This window comes from Topomyia yanbarensis, chromosome 2 (genome assembly GCF_030247195.1).
Source record: "Topomyia yanbarensis strain Yona2022 chromosome 2, ASM3024719v1, whole genome shotgun sequence".
Classification (NCBI taxonomy): Eukaryota; Metazoa; Arthropoda; class Insecta; order Diptera; family Culicidae; genus Topomyia; species Topomyia yanbarensis.
The window spans coordinates 90432423-90451022 of NC_080671.1; the positions used below are offsets into that span (position 1 = coordinate 90432423).

Here is an 18600-nt window from a genome sequence, read left to right on the forward strand (position 1 = left end):
TACAAAAACCTGTTTTAATCCACCTAGCGGTGCAATTGTGCCTTTCTCATTTCTCTAAACTATGGCAAGGAGGCTTTTTATGTTCAACATAATTGTGGAAATGTCCATTACATTCTTAGTACACTTTGCACTTAAACACAATGGCATGCCAGCCACGAACTTGATGAGCTACGTTACGACGGTGAAACACTTGAAACAAAAAAATATCATACTTCATTAGCCTAATCAGCATTAGATCAATGTTATCTGCTTACTAACTCATTTTGTCATGCGGGGGTGGGTATGTGAGGAGGGCGAAAGTCCCATGAACGAACGACTCCCCAGCTTAAATTGGTATGCTTTGTAATACACTGCGTCAAGTTGATTTAAGACACCCCTTGTATTTGATACTAAATGTAATGCCATAAGTATTATTTTCATTTTTTTCTATATCGATAGTAAGAAGTCAGCAAACAAAATTGTTTTACTGGCCGCACTAGCAAATAGGGACAGTGCTATCAGCTCAGCGAATGTAAACAAAACTATCAAGTGTCAAGTTCCTTTAAGACAGTTAATTAGTTGTTGACTTAATTTTGTTTTAGCTAGTTTCTAACGTCATTTTAAAGTTATGCCGCGGGGAAAGTGCCTTTCGCAAGAGGAAAAGGCCACCATACTGGCATACAGGCGCATAAATATGAGTATTAATCAGATTTCGAAGGAGGTTGGTAGATCGCGGTGTGTGGTCAGAAATTTTCTGGAGGATCCAGAAAATTACGGTAAAAAGTACCCGAAAACCATCAAAAGCAAACTAACAAGTCGAGATAAAAGGAAAATAGTCAACACGGCATCCAATTCAACAAAATCGCTTAGTCAAATTAAGGCTGAGCTGGATTTAAATGTATCTCGGGAGACTATTCGACAGGTGTTGGTGAAAAATCCAAATATTTGCCGCTCGAAAATGATGCGTGCACCTCGTTTGAAACAAGAGCATAAAATGGCAAGGCTTGAATTTGCAAGAGCTAACATGAGCCGCCACTGGAACTTGGTAAGTTTCTAAATTGGGAAAACATAGTTGCAATATAATAGATATATGTCTGTCATCGAAAGTAATAATACATTTTTGCGACAGGTTATCTTTAGCGACGAAAAAAAATTTAAGCTTGATGGTCCTGACGGATATAATTCGTATTGGCGTGATCTACGAAAGGAAGAGGTACATTTTTCTACGCGTAATTTTGGAGGAGGAAGTTGCATGGTATGGGGCGCATTTTGTAGTCGCGGAAAACTGAACTTGGCGTTTACTTCCAGCAAAATGAACAGCAAAGATTATATAAATGTCCTTGAAACATGTTTGGTTCCATTTAAACGGCATTATTCACGCCTAAAGTTCACTTTCCAACAAGATAATGCGTCAATTCACAAAAGTACCGAAACCATGAGATGGCTGAAGGACAAAAAAATCGATGTACTTCCATGGCCAGCTCGTTCTCCTGACTGCAGCCCAATAGAAAATCTGTGGGGAATCCTCGTACGTCGAATCTATGCTAACAACAAACGTCACGCTGCCGTGAATGAGCTTAAAAGTGCGATTACAGAAGCATGGAATTCCGTTGAAGCAGATGTGATTAAAAACCTGATAAATAGTATGCCAAATAGAGTTTACGCAGTCATTAATAAGAATGGAAACCCAATCAAGTACTGAGGAGTCGCAAAATTGTTGGTTGATTTGAAAATGGAGGATTTTGAGAAAAAAGTTGGTGACTGTCTTAAATGATTTTGACATGTCGAAAGTTAAAAATCGATATAATTCTTATATTTATTAAATAAATTCGGATTTTATCGTTGAAATGTTGTGTAATATGTTGAAATAAATTGATTTGATTAGAATTAGAACGAAAGATCTCTAACATTTTTGGAAATTGAAAAATATCGTGATGTCTTAAATCTCCTTGACGCAGTGTATAGTGGTGGTTTAAAGATGATGGGGTTGAAAGGGAGGGGTATGAGGGCTGGATGGGGTGGTGGTCTGAGGGGTGATTTAAGGAGATTTTTAAAGGAGGGGAGTGAACAGTAGACGAGGGGTGTAACCCCTCTCCGTAAAGCATCAACTAGGCCCCTGTTAAAATCCAGAAACCTTATGCTAGTTGAAAAAAAATTTGGCCCTCCGGGATTAGGTTGACGTTTTTCAGAGTAATTGCATAACCTTTCTATATGAGAAAGGCAAAAATGTGCCAAAATCCAAAAAATTGAATGGTCGTCAAATTTTTTTTCGAATTTGCATCAAATCTCGACGTTTCATGCACCTTGAACACATTTAGCATCAAAAATAAAAATTCTATTTTTAATTTTTCCTATAGTTTATATGAGAAATTTCTGTGTGGCCGCACTCTGAAACCCGTAATTCCGGAACCAGAATTCCGATCGATCCAAAATTCAATAGCAGCCGATGGGAAGGTTGCACCTTTCATTTGAGACTAAGTTTTGGCAAATCGGTCCAGCCATCTCTGAGAAAAATGAGTGACATTATTTGACACATACGCACATACATACACACACACATACACACACATACAGACTTTTTCCTATCTCGACGAACTGAGTCGAATGGGATATGACACTCGGCCGGGATTAGGTTGACGTTTTTCAGAGTGATTGCATAACCTTTCTATATGAGAAAGGCAATACAAATTAATGGTCAAATTTTGTATAGCTAATCATTTTTATCTCATTTGATCCATTATATTACATTTCGACCATTTACATTATATTTCATAACAAATATGCTGGGATGTGGAGGGTGCATCAGAGCATCATTCGAACTGTGTCTTGGATTAGGGTACGTGGAATGCCTGTCCCTAGTCAGAAGGTAAGAATGGCAGTATTGACCATCTAATTCTTTTGGATTATGTTGTTGGTGCTTTTATTCTTATCTGTCACGGCACGGTAAGTTTGACGCGCTCTTCTCACACAAACCATCAGGTAGTGCCTTAACGAGTATTGCAAATGTCGCTATTCAAACGTCTGGATTTTATTGTTGGTAGGAGATTCTTTGTCCCTGTGGAGTGCGCATAAGAACTTCTGCTTATGGATCCATCCCTTTTTGGCCATTTATACAGCGAAAATTTAAAGTCGTTTGCTAGCGACATTTGGCATTGCTGTTAAAAGCAACTGCAGCCACTGGCGTAGCCCTTGCACTGATGGTGGGTTCACTACATCATCGTCATCATTTTATGTTGGACTGAAAAAGTCCGGACTGAAAATTTTGTATATTTTGCTTTAGTTATAGGGCTCTTTATCAGGCGTTTTTGTCATAAAGTGAATCAGAGAGGATCATGTAAGGTATTATTGCTTTCTGTAATAATACACCCAACATTCAGAACAGCCAATATTAGCCTTTCCAATTCCTCCCAAACGTGAAAAAACCGGTAATCTCCGGTTGCGCGATAATTTACACGTTTCATGCTAATCAAGGAACAGATAAAATTATCGCATGCACAAACCGAACCGGCGGCGCCGACCGACGTAACTCGAATAGTACAAAATCAAGTTCAGCGCTCATTGTGTTTGCCGTTCGATGACCTAAACCGCACGACCCACCAGACTTTCAGAGGCGGTATGTTCCGACGATCCGGCCGACATTTACCCAATTGTGTGTATGTGCTGATGCCAGGCCAAAGCAAAAACGCCGAAGGGAGCCGCCGAAGTTGTTGCTGCTGCCAATGAAGATGTTTATGTTTTGCTGCACAATTGGTTGGTACCGTCTCGAAAGCAGTCCCTGCAGTTCGGGCGAGAAAGGAGAGCAAGTAAACTAGCAGAAGGCAGATTCTTTTTTTTTTGTTTCTCGGCGTTGATAAGTCTGCAGTTCGGCTGTTCAAGTCTTGGCACCTTTCCAAACGTTTCAAGTGCGAAACCTCGCCACTCTTATCGGTTTTGTTGTTGTGCGTTACCTGAATGCGGCTTATTAAAGTTGGTGCCGAGCTGGTGGATGTAGGTAGGTGCAGTTGTTTTGGCTGCGTGGGGTGCCACTCGACACGATTTGCAAACATGTTTTCCCACAGCCGGAGAAAAGTTTAACGAGACGCCGTTCACTAAGCTTATTGGGCTCGGAACTAGATTAGACAAATTATCCAATTGGAAACAAGTTCAAGTGAGGCTTGCAATTAAACATGATAATCAGAAATCGCTCAAGTGGGAGATTAATTATCTGGCCGGCCACAGTTCCAACTCCTATGTCTATCAGCTTATTGCACTTAACACGGAAGTGCTTTGATTATAATTATTTTAATACACATCGAATTTGTTTTATCTTGGCGATAGTGTTATAATCACTCGGATAATCTGACGAAGTGAAGAATTGTTTTTACGCCGTTTTTGTTCCATCAAACCATCCGCTAATCTCCCTCTTTCTTCCACTCGTCGTGATTCACCTCATCCCAATATCACAATTACGCAGAATAGCGAACGTCAAACCGCGCTTAACGAGTGAGAAATTCCAAAAGCGGTATGTTGTGCAACTACCGTGGCTCTCGAAACTAGAATTCTCGCCGGGTTTCCCACAGGTGAACTGTATAATCGTTTCTGGCTTTCATTGTTTACGGTCGAAGTGGCCACTGCTGCCTGGTATACATTCGTCTAGAAGCGTTCGCGTTTCGATTGCGTTTTTGAGCGGTCCTCTAAACGATCAATTGAAGCAGCCAGAAATCCACTAGGCAACTGTTGTTGTTGTCAGAAATATGGACAACGCTGCCAGTGCTTATAAGTGGTGGAATGGTATGGATCGATCGCTGTTGTTCGGGCAGTAAACGACGAGTGGAGTGAAAATTCTTACAAGAACACTTTCCGATCCGTTTCTTCTACCTATATGTTTTATGTTCTCATTCTTTTCAGAATTGCGGCCGGCTTCCCGGACTCGAGAACATGCCTGCTTCACCAGAAACTTCAAATGCTCAACATTTGCATGGAACGCAGGAGGATCCGCGAGGGAGGACTGCCCTTCGCAATGACTGGCGGTGGGGCGATGGAGTCCCGCGAGGGAAACCACGAGTCGGAGGATGAGTTCTTCGATTGCTCGGACGATGAGAGAGACGAGAATGGTAAGTTGCCAGCACCTACTGTTAAAGTTTGTGCAAATTGTTTGTTTTAGTGCTATTCGGGGTACTTTTTACAACTTGAATAAGTAGCGAAGATTTCAATGCTTAAATTAAGAACCTCTGAAACGATTTAAGCCTTGACACAGGTTTAAAGCGATTTTTCTGTGGAACACAAGACTTACGTTTTATGATTTTATGATTAACTGATTTTATTTGATTTTTTATATTTAATTCTGTATTTGATTCTATTGTTTTAATTTACATTACATTTCTAATTCAACAAGTGGTGACTTTTCATCTGTTTGGTTTATATGATTTGGTTCAGATATAACATGCTTTCGCAGTTATGTAATTTTTGTATCAGGAATTTTTATGGCTTCTAATCAGGTAAATAAAGGAGCTAAATAAATCTTGAAAACTAACTTATTTATCTATATATACAGGGTGTTTGGTTCATGGTTAAGAACCTCCCGAGGGATGATTGACTGCCATAATTGGAGAAAAAATCGTTCTACACGCACTATCAAATCTCAACCATTACTAAGTTATTGAACTTTTTGTGTTAAAAACTTAGTTGTCTTAAAATAGCTCTAACTCAAAAAGTAAACTTTGTATTTCATTTTTTTTCAGATCCATTGGATTGGTGAGAAAATTTCCCATTGAATGATGTCCTCACATGTTTCAGTTAGTGAGGTTAAGTAACCTTTTAACAGAAATTTATTTAAAATTTAACAATTTTGATAGATTTTTAGTTAATTTCGTGAAAATTTTAATGGTTAACATCACCATTTTAATAATTCAGATTGTTAAGCTTGAAGAGCTGCATAATTTGTTCTTTGACATGATACAATTATCTTTTTTTTGTTTTCATGTGTTTGGGTTATTGAACATGGATATTTTTATCTCATTTTCATTAATACTAGCTCTTATTGGAAAAATATGGCACTCATTGCACCTTATCTTATTTTTACTCGAAAGCCAGGAAAATTTTGCAGAGAAAAATGTATTAAAACATTTCGGTTAAGCGAATTTGGTATTCTTTTAGAAGTTAATTAGTTTAAAGTTGATGTCATTTTTCGTTATTTTCATAAAATAGTAAATAATAAATATCTCCATTATTATCATGGAATAAATGCATCTCTGCAAGTTCTACAACTTTTTCTTTGACGCGAGTTTCAGTTTCGAAGTAAAATCATGTTTATCATCTCGTTTCATATGCCAAAACGATTTAGAACCCACTACATTTGTGGTTAGCTCATGCTGTGTTAACTATTAAATTGCAGCGAAACGAAAAGCGATAGGGATAAAGTATCACATAAAAGTTATAGAGAATGTTAAGGGGCACCAAATAAACAATAGTAAAGATAAATTTATTTGATTAATAATTAGAATAATTGCAAAACTCTAAAAAACGCTAATTTTGAGTTAGTCATTTAGTACACTTAACTAAAAGATATTTGTACATAAATCGAAAGAAAATTTTCTCAGCTTTCCAATAAAGCCTTGGAAATAATGAACTTTTGGAGAATAGATATTGATATAATCATAATTCATTATTTTGAGAAAATTAACAAAAACCTCACCAAAAACACCAACTTTTAACTAAAAGATAATTAAAACTAATTTTTTGAGTTAGTGGTATTTTAAGACAAATAAGTTTTTCACACAAAAAGTTCAATAACTCTGTAACGGTTGAGATTTGATGGTATGTGTAGAACGATTTTTTTTCTCCAAATATGACAATCAATCACCCCTCGAAATGAACCAAACACCCTGTATAAAAGTCAATGTTTGTATATATATGATTTATAGACTCCCAAACCGTTTAACCGATTGCCGTAAAAATTTACACATGGTACACTCTTAGAAAAAATTAAAATTACATTTGACGTAAACAACGCAGCGACGCATTTTTTTGTCCGATAATAGGGTTTTACATGCTATAATATGTGAAATTGAATATTGCGACTCTTTTGATGTAAAACTCAGACTGAATGACCTAGAAAACCTGTTTGTGTGCAATTGGTTGGGGATTGTATGCCCGCCATATGGCGCTTCGGAACAAATTGAGTTTTCCTCCTATTTCGTTGAAAGTCGCAGCAACGCGCGATGGCTATTAGCTAGTAAACTATAAAGAGAGCTAATCGTTGAAATTGATTATTGTAACGATTTTTGTCACAAATTGCTTATAACACTGTTCAGGACTCAGAAAACAGAATATATTGGCTTAGATGGCACGTTCCCCGTATGTAGTCGGGGATTTGTGCCTTGCCGTGTGTTGATCATTTCCTGAGCGGAAGGAAATGACAAGCAGGTGTAAGGAAGAAGAATTGGAAGGGTGGTAAAAATAACAGCACAAAAGCAAACAACAGGTAAGTTAAACTCACAAATAGTTCAACTCGCTTGCGAGTAAGCCTAAACCTTTTCACCACATTGGATAAGAAACTTTAGTATGGCTCTGAGTTTCAGTCGTCCAAACATGGTTTCGTCTATATAAGGATGGCCGAAAGCTCGAAATCGTGATTGCGCTACTGCTGGACAGTTGCATATCAGATGATATGATGTTCCGTAGTCGGATTCACAAAGATCACATGAAAAAAAGCTCAGCGCGCTGAATAATTCCCATGTGATAATTGAGTTTGCAGTGGCCGGTTAAAGCCCTGGTCAGCATGCCACAGTGGAGCTTCGAAAAATGTAAGAGATTTTTCAAAATCACTGGGCACGGTTGTTCTCGAAACGCCTTTGTTTGGCGACACGTTTGTAAATTTCTCCAATAATTACGGTGCTCGGACGAAGCCCAGGGCCGTATTTTTTCCCTTATCACCTTGTCGAAATTGGCAGCTGCGGGCTCAGGACCAAGTCAATCGCCAAACCTGCCCTAGCCAATTCGTTAGCCCATTCATTGCCAATAATACCGGAATGTCCGGGCACCCAGACAAGGTAGGGAGTGTTGACAATGCTTAGTTCTTCGATTTGGGTTCGGCACGTGATCACTAGCTTGGAGCGTCATTTGTCTGAGCTAAGGGCCTTGATTGCAGCCTGACTATCGGAGTAGAAGTTTATAACTCTGCCGGTCAAACTCAGTTGAAGGGCCGATTGTGAGATTGTTCCAATCTCATTTCACGACAGTAGACACCAGCACGTCCTTCCATCAGAGAACCGTCAGTGTAACAGACCACTTGCGTTTGTTGTTGTCTTTCCATATAGCCAGACAACCACTCCTCTCGAGAGGGAAACTTCACATGGAATGTTCTGTAAGGAAAACTACATATGAGTGTAATATCGCTGGGAGTAAGAATATATTCACCACCATTTGTGAACACAATCGTGTATGACTGGTAGCAAGATCAACATGGTTACTGTTCCAAAGCCCAGTAACCTGCAGTCTGTATGCACATGATAGTGCTTCTTGTTTGAGGTGTATGTGTAATGGTTTGATATTTAGAAGTGCCTCAAGAGCAGTAGTCGGAGTTGTGCTGAAAGCACCAGTCAACGCCATGAGCGCCATTCTTTGCAGACGGTTTAGCTTTGTCTGGACTGTCACCATCTCTCACCTCTGTCACCACACAAGGCATTCGTATGACAGTATTGGACGTACAATTGTCGTGTAAATCCAATAGATGTATTTAGGTTTGAGACCCCAGGTCATTCCAAAAGTTCGTCTGCGCTGCCCGAAGGCCATGCACGCTTTCTTGACTCCGAACTCAATGTGAGCAGACCAATTCAGTTTGGAATCCAACATAACTCCAACATATTTGACTTGATCTGCACACAGTAGCTCAGAATCAAAGAGAGGCAAGGGACTAATCCCGGTTGTTATTCGCTTTTTCATGAAAAGAACCATTGAAGTTTGGCTTGGGTTAACGATAATTTAACTTGTCGACCCCACTGTTCGACAGCTCTTAATGGCTCTTGCATTAAGTCAAAGATTGTTCCCTCGCAGAATCCAGTAATTAGTATTTGGTAATCGTCAGCAAACCCGTAGGTTGGAAATCCAAGCTCATTGAGTCTCTTCAACAAGCCGTCAGCTACCAAGTTCCATAACAAAGGTGACAGAACGCCACCCTGAGGACAACCGCAAATACAACTCAACTTCCTTTTCTCAGCCTGTCGCAGTGACGAGCAAAGAATGCGGCATTGCGTTTATCCAACCCGAGATACATGCAGGTATCCCATGACCGCGCGACGCTTCCAGAATAGACTGGAAGGACACATTGTCATAATCACCCTCAATATCTAGGAATACACCCAAACTAGATTGCTTGAGTAAGAAAGCTTTCTCAATATTGTAAACAACATCGTGAAGCAGAGTGATCGTGGATTTCCCACACTGATATGCATGTTGCATTTTGTGCAGTGGATATTCAACTAAACTAACGTTCCTGATGTGACGATCGGTTATCCGTTCCAAAGCTTTCAGAAGAAACTTAACTTAAGCTGGGGTTCCCCTAGTCGTTTTAACAGTACGAAGTGGACAAGCTTCTTCGTAGGATGCTACTATGATTACAAGTAGTAATCGAAATACCAGGTATCTGTTAAATAGTGAAGTGCAAGTGCATTTAGCTATAAACAAACATAGTGGAATTAAATGGTAGAAAACATATATAAAGTACGTTCATTCCGCTAAGACCTCCGTTCGCGTATAAACTTATGGAAAGCTAAGTAAATCTTTCAATTTGTTGGATATTTCATTTTCCTCGTCGATCGTTTCTTTGTAATATTTAGCACACGGCCTTTCTGGGAGGACCCAGGCATTTTAAAAGAATTAAATATTTCTTTGGGCTGAATTAGTCCAATTTAGTGTTGAAAGCGATTGATTGAGTAGAAAGTGTTCTTGTGAAAGACTGTTGCTGTTGAAAAACTCTAAATAAACCGGGAGCTATCACGTTTTATGACCGGATCGAACGAAGGTTCAAACCGGACTGCGAAACGTAGTTTTCTGTCGAATAACGTACTCAAATCGCGCATTGGATTCACCCTCTTGATGACAAGGGAAGTAATCGTAGCGCCGTAGAATTGTCTTGCACCCCAAACTTATCACCTTACATTTATCGACATTGATCTACATGTCATTGAGCAGCTCTTCAGTATTGGCTATATCATCTTAGAGCACAGTATAGAGTTGAACCCCGAGGCAATTGAACGAAAGATTTTAAGATCGTCAGCGTAGAATAGTTTTCCAGACTTGATGTGAGTGCAGAGATCGTTGATGCATTAAGAAAAATATAAGTGGGCCTAGATGACTTCCTTGGGAGACGCCGGTTTGCGTTTCAAATAGACTTGAACAATTTGTCAATTTCGTTCGGAGAGATAGAATTGCAACCATCTTGTTGCCCACGGACGAAATCCTAGTCGACATAGTTTCATAAGAGCAATATTGTGGGGCTTATGCTTTTGCGAAATCAAAATATATTGCACCAACTTGTTGCGCTTCCCCACTGTTGGAACTAGACAACTTGTGCACATCATCAATTTCGAAGTTGCCGAACTTTTTTTTTAAATCCGTGCTGATATTCATCAAATACGTTGGAAAACGAAGCGTACATCGCATTGCAAACAAACTCTCTCAGTAATTTAGTCGGACAGTTTAGTAGTGAGATTCCTCTGCAGCTTTCGGTATTTCAATATTATTTGCACACACTTGGGAATATATTTCTCATGGTTTTCCATCCATTTTGAGATCTATACTCAAGGCTTAATCCATTAGAACACATCCGTGTCGTTGACAAAAGCTAAATTGAGGGTGAATCCATTCACGTTACTAAGAGAGCAGATTTGATACAAACCATCAGCGGCCAACGTTCCTGTGACTGCCGACTCTTGTTCCGATGTCAAATATTCACATCCAGGCATATTTAGCACCGTCCCGGTTAGATTCTTCTTTATAGCGATGAGAACACCACCTCCGCATCACAGATAACTATATCATTACGAAACCAAGTTTCGGTGAGCACGATAATGTCGTAGTCGCAGGATGTGACGGCAAGCAAGAAGGCCTGCGTTTTTGTTCTCGTTCCACGAACGTTCTGGTAATAGACGAACAGGTAATCTTGAGAGTTTGTATTGACGGAACTGATGGATTGGCGAGAATCGGAGCGCACTTGAATGTTAAAGGTCCAATATGATCAGGGGTTGAAGTGAAGCTTATGGGGGTCTCCAAAAATTCAGATCAACTCGTCTTACATCCTCGAATTCATGGATACGAATACCAATTAGCCTTGTATCTGCTGACATTGCCAAATTCAGAGTACGAACCTCTCTGGGAACCAGCTTATCAGCATTCGCATCCTCAGAACCCAGTTTCGTACGCAGAACAGTATCGTCGCGGACCTGCGCTGCCGCTATACGCATGGTTGTCGCATGTTATGTTGGGTTCCCTATATACATGGGACAATTATGCGCATAACGGCAGTGCGAATCGATTCCGGAAAGATACACCTAGAATTTTTGGTTCATAGTTCACGATAGCTCCGAAGGACCACAGCTACAATACGCTGTTCCACACAGAAATTTTTCCGGACGCTGAGACGTGCTATCATCATCGATGTCAGTGTCACGCAGTTTTTTAGATTTCGATGGCCTGGCTAATTCGTCGGCCACTTCGTTACCATCGATTCCTTGGTGACCAGGTACCCAGAATATCATTACTTTATTCTGAGTTGCCAGTTGTTGTAAGGGATGATCCATAAATGACGTAGCATTTTTTAAGTGATTTTAACACCCCCCTCTCCCATCGTAGCATTTCGTCACAAACCTCTAAATACCCCCCCCCCCCCTGGTAACTACGTAGCTTGACGGTAACTCTGCTCCCGCTTGTCACCGTAAAATTTTTAAAAATTCTTTTCTATTCCCTTTTAAAAAAGCTACGTAGCATGACATGACCCCCTACCCCCCTGTCGTCACACATCATCACAAAATACAAAACTCCCCCCTCCCTCATATAATGCTACGTCATTTATGGATGATCCCTAAAGATGTGATGCACTCCCAAACCAGTTTGGACTCACATTTCGACGACCTTAATGCCAACAGTGCTGCTTGGCTGTCCGAGAAGATTACGATTTTTGCATGTCTGTAGTTTCGTTTCCTACAGACCTCCGAGCAGGTGTTTATTGCATATACCTCTGCCTGGAAAACTGTAGGCCACTTTCCCATTGATATCGCTTCTTTAATTCTTGGTCCGTAGACTCTCGAGCCAGTCAGCTCACCCATTTAAGAACCATCCGTATAGAATAATATTGTACCTTGAGGTAATATAGAAACCCCTACATCCCACATCTGACGATCCAGTATGTGGACCTCATATGAGATATCGAAGTTCGGTTTAGCCTCCATTTTATCTTGAACTGTAGTCAAGATAGGGTTTAGTTTGAGTTCTTTTTTATACTCAGGTGACCATTTAAATCCCCATCAAATAGTCTCGCCTCCCTCATAACATGTTTGTGCAATGAAGGTAGATGAAGCAGGATGTTCCATCGAACCTGTCGATGCTGTCGGGGAAATATCCGCGCTTGTTTTGGAATCTGCGACGCTTCACCAACTTCCTATGAAGCGCCTTCCCAGGGCTTAATTACAGCTGTGGTATCTCTGTCTACACAGGCAATTTCGAGATACCCTTGTTTGTAGGTGCACTTCCGAAAATTTGGGTCTCGTATTGCTTGAGCTCTGCTCCATGACGCTATCGATCAGCATGCATCGAATAGCATTCAGTTGTTCATGGCTGAGGGTATTTGCAGGGTAGCCAACCGGAATGATGGCCATCGAGTACGACTTGGCCATTTCGTTGAAAGTTGGGCGCTGCTCAGTTTTCAGTGTCTGTCTAGGATCCTGATTCTTGATCTTTTTCGGTTGCGGTTCCTTCCTGCACCGACTGTTGTTCGGCGACTCCGTGTCCGTCGAACGCTGTCGCTTAGATGGTGCCTTCCCTATTGGGATTTTTGCCAATTCTAGCGCTTCAGTGTGTTTGTGGCCGTTTCTCAGCAGCTCAGTTTCTTTGCCGCTCCGCTTAAGTGATGAGTTCTTCCTGTTCCTCTTGTTTTGTTCTGGGAGACCTTCAACCCACCGGTTGCTCCGCCGATCTGGTCTGTGTCCTCCTTGGCCACTGTCCGATCCTCGTCTCTATCTGGAGAGTTGAGAATAGACGAAGTGCAGGACACAACATCCTCCAACGAACCACTATTCAGCAGCTCTCCAAGTTTGCTTTCCGCGCAATCCTTCTCCTCTTCCACCTCCATCGCCGCGATCTCCTCCAAACTCATGTTTACAGTGTTCTTAGTGTTTTCCGTTTTGTTCCCACGAATAGCTAGGGAAAGTCAACCCTGTCAGAGCCCCGCTTGACAGGGTAAGGGCAAAAATACTGTGGGGTGCGCCCTGGTGCCCCACAGGCTCCGTGCGCGGCTTGGTATTTGTCATCACATCGGATCCCAGTTCTAGTTTTACGTATGGCTGGGGTTCGAAGTGTTGATGCCCCTCGGCCATTCATCCCTCGGCACGGGTCGCGTCACACCTTGGATTGTGGCATAAATTCTACGGTACGGGTTTTGAGGCCCGCCCGTTGGCGCCCTCTCATTTCGATGCTACAGCAGAAGGCTGATAGCATCCAGCCGACGCCGGTCTAACGATTACATGTCCTCGATAGACTCACGTGGAGGCATGAGATAGGAAACTTGTGAGTACTATGTTATCTCACCATTTGACGGCACAGCTGTTATTAGTCGCCTCTTACGACATGGGGAACAGAAACCCAGTGGGTCAATTCTTCGCTGAAATACTGCGAGAGATTTCAGCCACCGCCGGATACACACAGCTACAATACGCTCCATTCTCACGATACTTACCCACCATACTCCCCGTCCAAACTCATTCCCCTCAGCATTTCAAAATATGAACACATGAAGATAACATTGAACTCATGCTGATTTAGCTAATTAAAGATTATACTTTTTTGTTTAGCGTCAGCGTCGACTTTTGCAGTAGTCGTGGGGGATACGTGGGGACGGCGCCGGTGGTTGAGTGATAAGCGTGACCGCCACTCATTCCAATTTGCCTGGGTTCAGTTCCAGCCGAGGTCGTTGAGATTTTTCTGAGGTGAAAAAATCTATGGTCACGTCTTCCTTCGGAAGGGAAGTACAGCCGTTGGTCCCCGGTCTATGAGTTGGGTGGATCGATATCTAGTCCAGATAGTGAAGTGACCTCTCTGGCGTCGGTAAAGAAGAAGTGATCCAACTTCTATACTCTTACTAACAAAAATATCCTCCTCCTGTGATACTTGTGGAGTGCGCAGTAGTATATACGGCCTCTAGCAAAAGCAAGTATCGGACTAACCATTCCTTCCCTTTCCTTCTGCGATCTACGTTCGGGCCTGGCCGGCGCCGGTATTGATCAATACTTTAGGATTACCAGGAGTTGCACATTGAAAGATGTTTCGCTATTCCCAAGCATAATTAATCTACTTATTCTCTGTGCAACTTCAGCTAGTCCAGATCGATAACGGAGTAGCAGCCAGGGGTGGTGGTCGCACAAGCTCAAGTCGTGGGGGATACGCGCTAAGTATAATAAGAATGTGCCAAAATCTGCCAAGTGTGCAAACAATTTTTCGTCGATCGAGCTTTTTCTTTTGACTCAATGTAATAGACATTTCCACAATTATATTGAACATAACCAGCTCATGAATCATAGTTCGGATAAATGAGAAAGGTACAATCTCACCACTAGGTGGATTAAAACAGAGCTGTTATATGTGACAAAACCTTATTAGCGGAAAAGTGCTAATAACTTTTCAACTATGATAGCTAGATATGTAGTGCTATGAAACAAATTACTCACTCTAAAATAAACTCAAAGTTATCTGATCACTACTTCAGTTTTAAATCAATATCGCAAATGATATGTGAATAAAACAATTTTGATAAGAAACACCAATAAACAGCCTAAACTTTGATTACATGTTTTCAGCAAACTGTTCTATAATTTGTCGTTCTATAACTTGACGGAAAGTAGTATGGCTCTATCTAGAACGATTAAAAAGTTATTTTATTTTGTCTTGGTAAAATTCAAACCACCCCAAATGATATTTTAAGAAAAGAAAGAGCTCTGAAACTAGCAAAACTTTCCCAAAGACATAATAAGGCTAAGTTATTTAGTTTTAGTAAAAATTTAAAATTCCTGCTAAATTTGCATTGTAGACTACGGTGCATTGTGACGATGGATGACTAAGCGAATGTCACAGAAAATTACATTCAGCTTCCAGGTCGTCAGATTTATACTGCATTACAAACTGGCAAGCATGACTATCAGCTACCAAAGTTTACTAAAAATGATATGGTGTGGCAAGCCATATGTAGGTGTGGATTGAAGAGCCAATACTTCGCAATTACAGGCTCAATCACTCATCAGCCTTACAAGTGTCCGCTACATCGGCTACTGGTTTTAATTCGTAGATAAACAAGTTCTGGGTTGTTCTGGTAGCATCTTGTAACTACGGAAAAGTAGTTCAGAAATGTAACGGAAATAATCATCAATAGTAAATGGTGAGAAATGTTTCGAATGAAGGTAGGAAAAGGCTTCCGAACAGGAAACCGACACCATTATGCAAAACCTTATAGATGGGATAAAACAAAATTTCGGTATTTGGATATAGTAAATCTAATTGGAATTTTTTTAAGGGAAAATTCTGGCAACTAATCATTAAACCTGTTGTTGAAATAAATTGAGATAAATTATAACTGTTGGGATTTCTTTGGCAAGATTTTGCTGTGCGTTATGCTTTAATCGAATGGCTATTCAAACCGTGCCGATAGTTTTGATGAACAAGTTTCAATGGTTTTGTTCGTTCAGATTACGTCAGCTATAATGACTAAAAAAGGACAGACGAATGCACAAATAAACTGAAAAAAACTTCTTTCCCTAATTTCAGAATCCAAGCGGCGCCACGCAGCGTGGAACCAACCGGTGGGCCGTCTCTCGAAGCTAGGCAAAATGCTGCTGGTCGATTCAGATGAACCGCTCTACATACCGATCACCCAGGAACCGGTACCGAAAACCGAAGACCAGCTGGAAGACGATGCGGAGGTAATGCTGAAACTAGGTCCCGGCAGTGAGCTGTGTACGCAGATGATGAGTGCCTCGCTCCTATCGGACATGGAGAGTTTCAAGGCAGCCAATCCGGCTGGCAAGCTGGAGGATTTTATTCGCTGGTACAGTCCGAGGGATTGGATCGAAGAGGATGTGGACGAGAGGGATCCCTTCGGCAGGAAGGGACACTTGAGCTCGCGGATGATGATCCCTGGCAATACCTGGAAGACGGTTTGGGAAAATGCTAGGCCAGTTCCGGCTAGACGTCAGCGGCGGTTGTTTGATGATGCTAAAGAAGCTGAGAAGGTGCTTCATTATATCGAGTCGAGAACCATCGGACAGATCGCACAGCTAACGATGTCATCGCTGTTCCATAGCTCCGTCAAAATCTTATCGAACGAAGCTGGAGTTGATGGTGAGGTTATTCCCAACTTTGCTGAAAACATGGAAAAAATCGTTAGTACATGTTGCAAACTTTCGCGAGAAAATTGGATTACAAATGCGCCAACTCCGCGTGGAAATTCGTGGAAAAAGTATGAAGCTCTACTTTCGGATATCACCCAACAGGAAAGCTTGATTATTCAAGTACGCAGCTTGAGAAAGAAGCTGTTTCCTGAAGATGACGCTGGTACCGAAGAGCAGAACACAATGGATAAAGCAACAAAGGTGGAACTTTTATCTCAACTGCTGAAAGCTTTCGAAGGCGAGCTTGACGGTGCAGCGAAAAGCATGATTGCGAAGCGAGTGCTGAATATGTTTACCGATGCGAAGAAAGCTGCAAATGAACAGGCGAACGAGCAAACTGTTGCGTTGGTAAGCTTTATGCTTGCGGATGGGGCGTACATTGTATACTTCCTTGTTTTTAGCGGGCTCGATACCCAATGATTTCACGAGTGTTTGTTTCGTTTCAGTGTTTGCCTGATCCGGTGGAAAAGCAATTCACGATGAGACTTGGAGGTCAAACTGTCAATAAAGGATTGGGATCGCCACAGTTTATGAGGTGGGTATCACTTTGTTCTATTCTGTAGTCGTCAAGGATGTGTGAAATATAAAATTTATTTTTAGGGCAATTTTGACTCACAACGAGTTTCGTCTTTGCGGAGCATTCAGTCAAAATACGACGTTTTACTGAACAGCGAAATATTATTGCATTCAATTCCATTTCAATATTTAAACAACGTGTATTCTAAAAATAAAAATGTTACAGTATAAATTTCAATTACGCGCAAAATAGAATTAGGGTTTGCATACTTTTAAGCAAAACCCGCCATCAAATTTGAGTAAGATCTTATTCAATTGCGATGATGACAACTAATCCCCATGGTATGTTTGCATTCCTTCATTAGTTTGTTGAAAATTATATAAAAAAAGACCTTATAAAAGTCAAGCAGCACGAAAGCTTTAAAGTATTACACCTTCAACACTATTTTAAATTCAGTTCGCAAAATCTGCACCTTTTCGGAATCCTAATCTAAGCCGCTCCACCAATGTGACAATGAGCTATGCCATAGCCCGACAGTAAAAGTATGCTTAGAATTTTACGCCATCGAATCCCTAGCCAACGGGGTTCGTTACCCACTTTACGTGAACGGCACCACGCAGCAAACTTGCTGTAGTAACCCACAAAAAGGAACGCAGCCGTTACTAGAATTTTAATGAGCAGTTGAAACTTGTATCCCTCGAGAGAAAAATGATTTCATAGAAAAGTCTCATAAATACACACACACGTGTTGATAGCACGTGCTGACTTCTTCACTTTCATGCACGGAACGAAAGGCTTACTGAACGAGAAAACTTTCAGTTACTCACTTGATAAACTTTAACGTTCACGTTCACAGAATGCACACCCCGCAATGTGTCGTAAAAGTGCAGCTTCTGTATTTAACAATATTGAAGGCTTTACGAGTTGTATCAGTATCTTAGGGAACTGCATAAATTGCGATGTTGATCGGATACTGACCCGGTCAGTGAAGCGAAATTTCAATTTCAATTGACTTCCATTTGAATCTACCCTAACCTGCATTCAACTTTAAAGCATCCCTGAATCATTCCCTTTCAAGTTGTCGGGATTATCATTTTAAAAATCATTCCAAAGAGAGGGGACGGCTAACGGGGGCCCCGTTACGGGGCTCCCGACCCGAGCGCGAAAGGCAAAATTAGGGGGCGGCACATTTCAATTATTTATCAAGCTTCATTATTTGCAATAAACGTCAAGCACGTGTGAAACTTTTAAATTCATATGGTTTTGGTACCTGCAGAAGATTAATAGTATTGACGATCAGAACGTCGAATGTGACGGAACAAACCAATGTATGTCTGAACCACAAACGTAACGAACTTAGCAAATGGAAACAGAAATGTCTTTAAAAAATCCTGGGGAATATTTCAGTTTAATAATAAATCAATTTTCACGAAAAAATCTGTGCTTCTCTACTGAAGTTCACGGTATTGCAAACAT

The 18600-nt window shown here is 41.0% G+C and overlaps 1 protein-coding gene across 1 annotated transcript; it reads left to right on the forward strand.

Annotated features, from left to right (window-relative positions):
- The first annotated feature begins 4712 nt into the window (after positions 1-4712).
- Positions 4713-17417, forward strand: LOC131679581 (rab3 GTPase-activating protein catalytic subunit). The gene is made up of 5 exons (XM_058960320.1): positions 4713-4777; positions 4867-5072; positions 15985-16955; positions 17054-17142; positions 17208-17417. The coding sequence occupies exons 1-5, from the start codon at positions 4713-4715 to the stop codon at positions 17272-17274; spliced, it is 1398 nt and encodes a 465-aa protein (XP_058816303.1). The 3' UTR covers positions 17275-17417.
- The last annotated feature ends 1183 nt before the right edge of the window (positions 17418-18600 follow it).

Excerpts from the sequence above, each read along its gene's own strand:
- LOC131679581 (XM_058960320.1), top strand. The coding sequence starts at position 4,713 with ATGGACAACGCTGCCAGTGCTTATAAGTGGTGGAATGGTATGGATCGA. Across the intron at positions 4,778-4,866 it reads CGATCGCTGTTGTTCGGGCA|AATTGCGGCCGGCTTCCCGG; the intron begins GTAAACGACGAG and ends CATTCTTTTCAG. Across the intron at positions 5,073-15,984 it reads CGATGAGAGAGACGAGAATG|AATCCAAGCGGCGCCACGCA; the intron begins GTAAGTTGCCAG and ends CCCTAATTTCAG.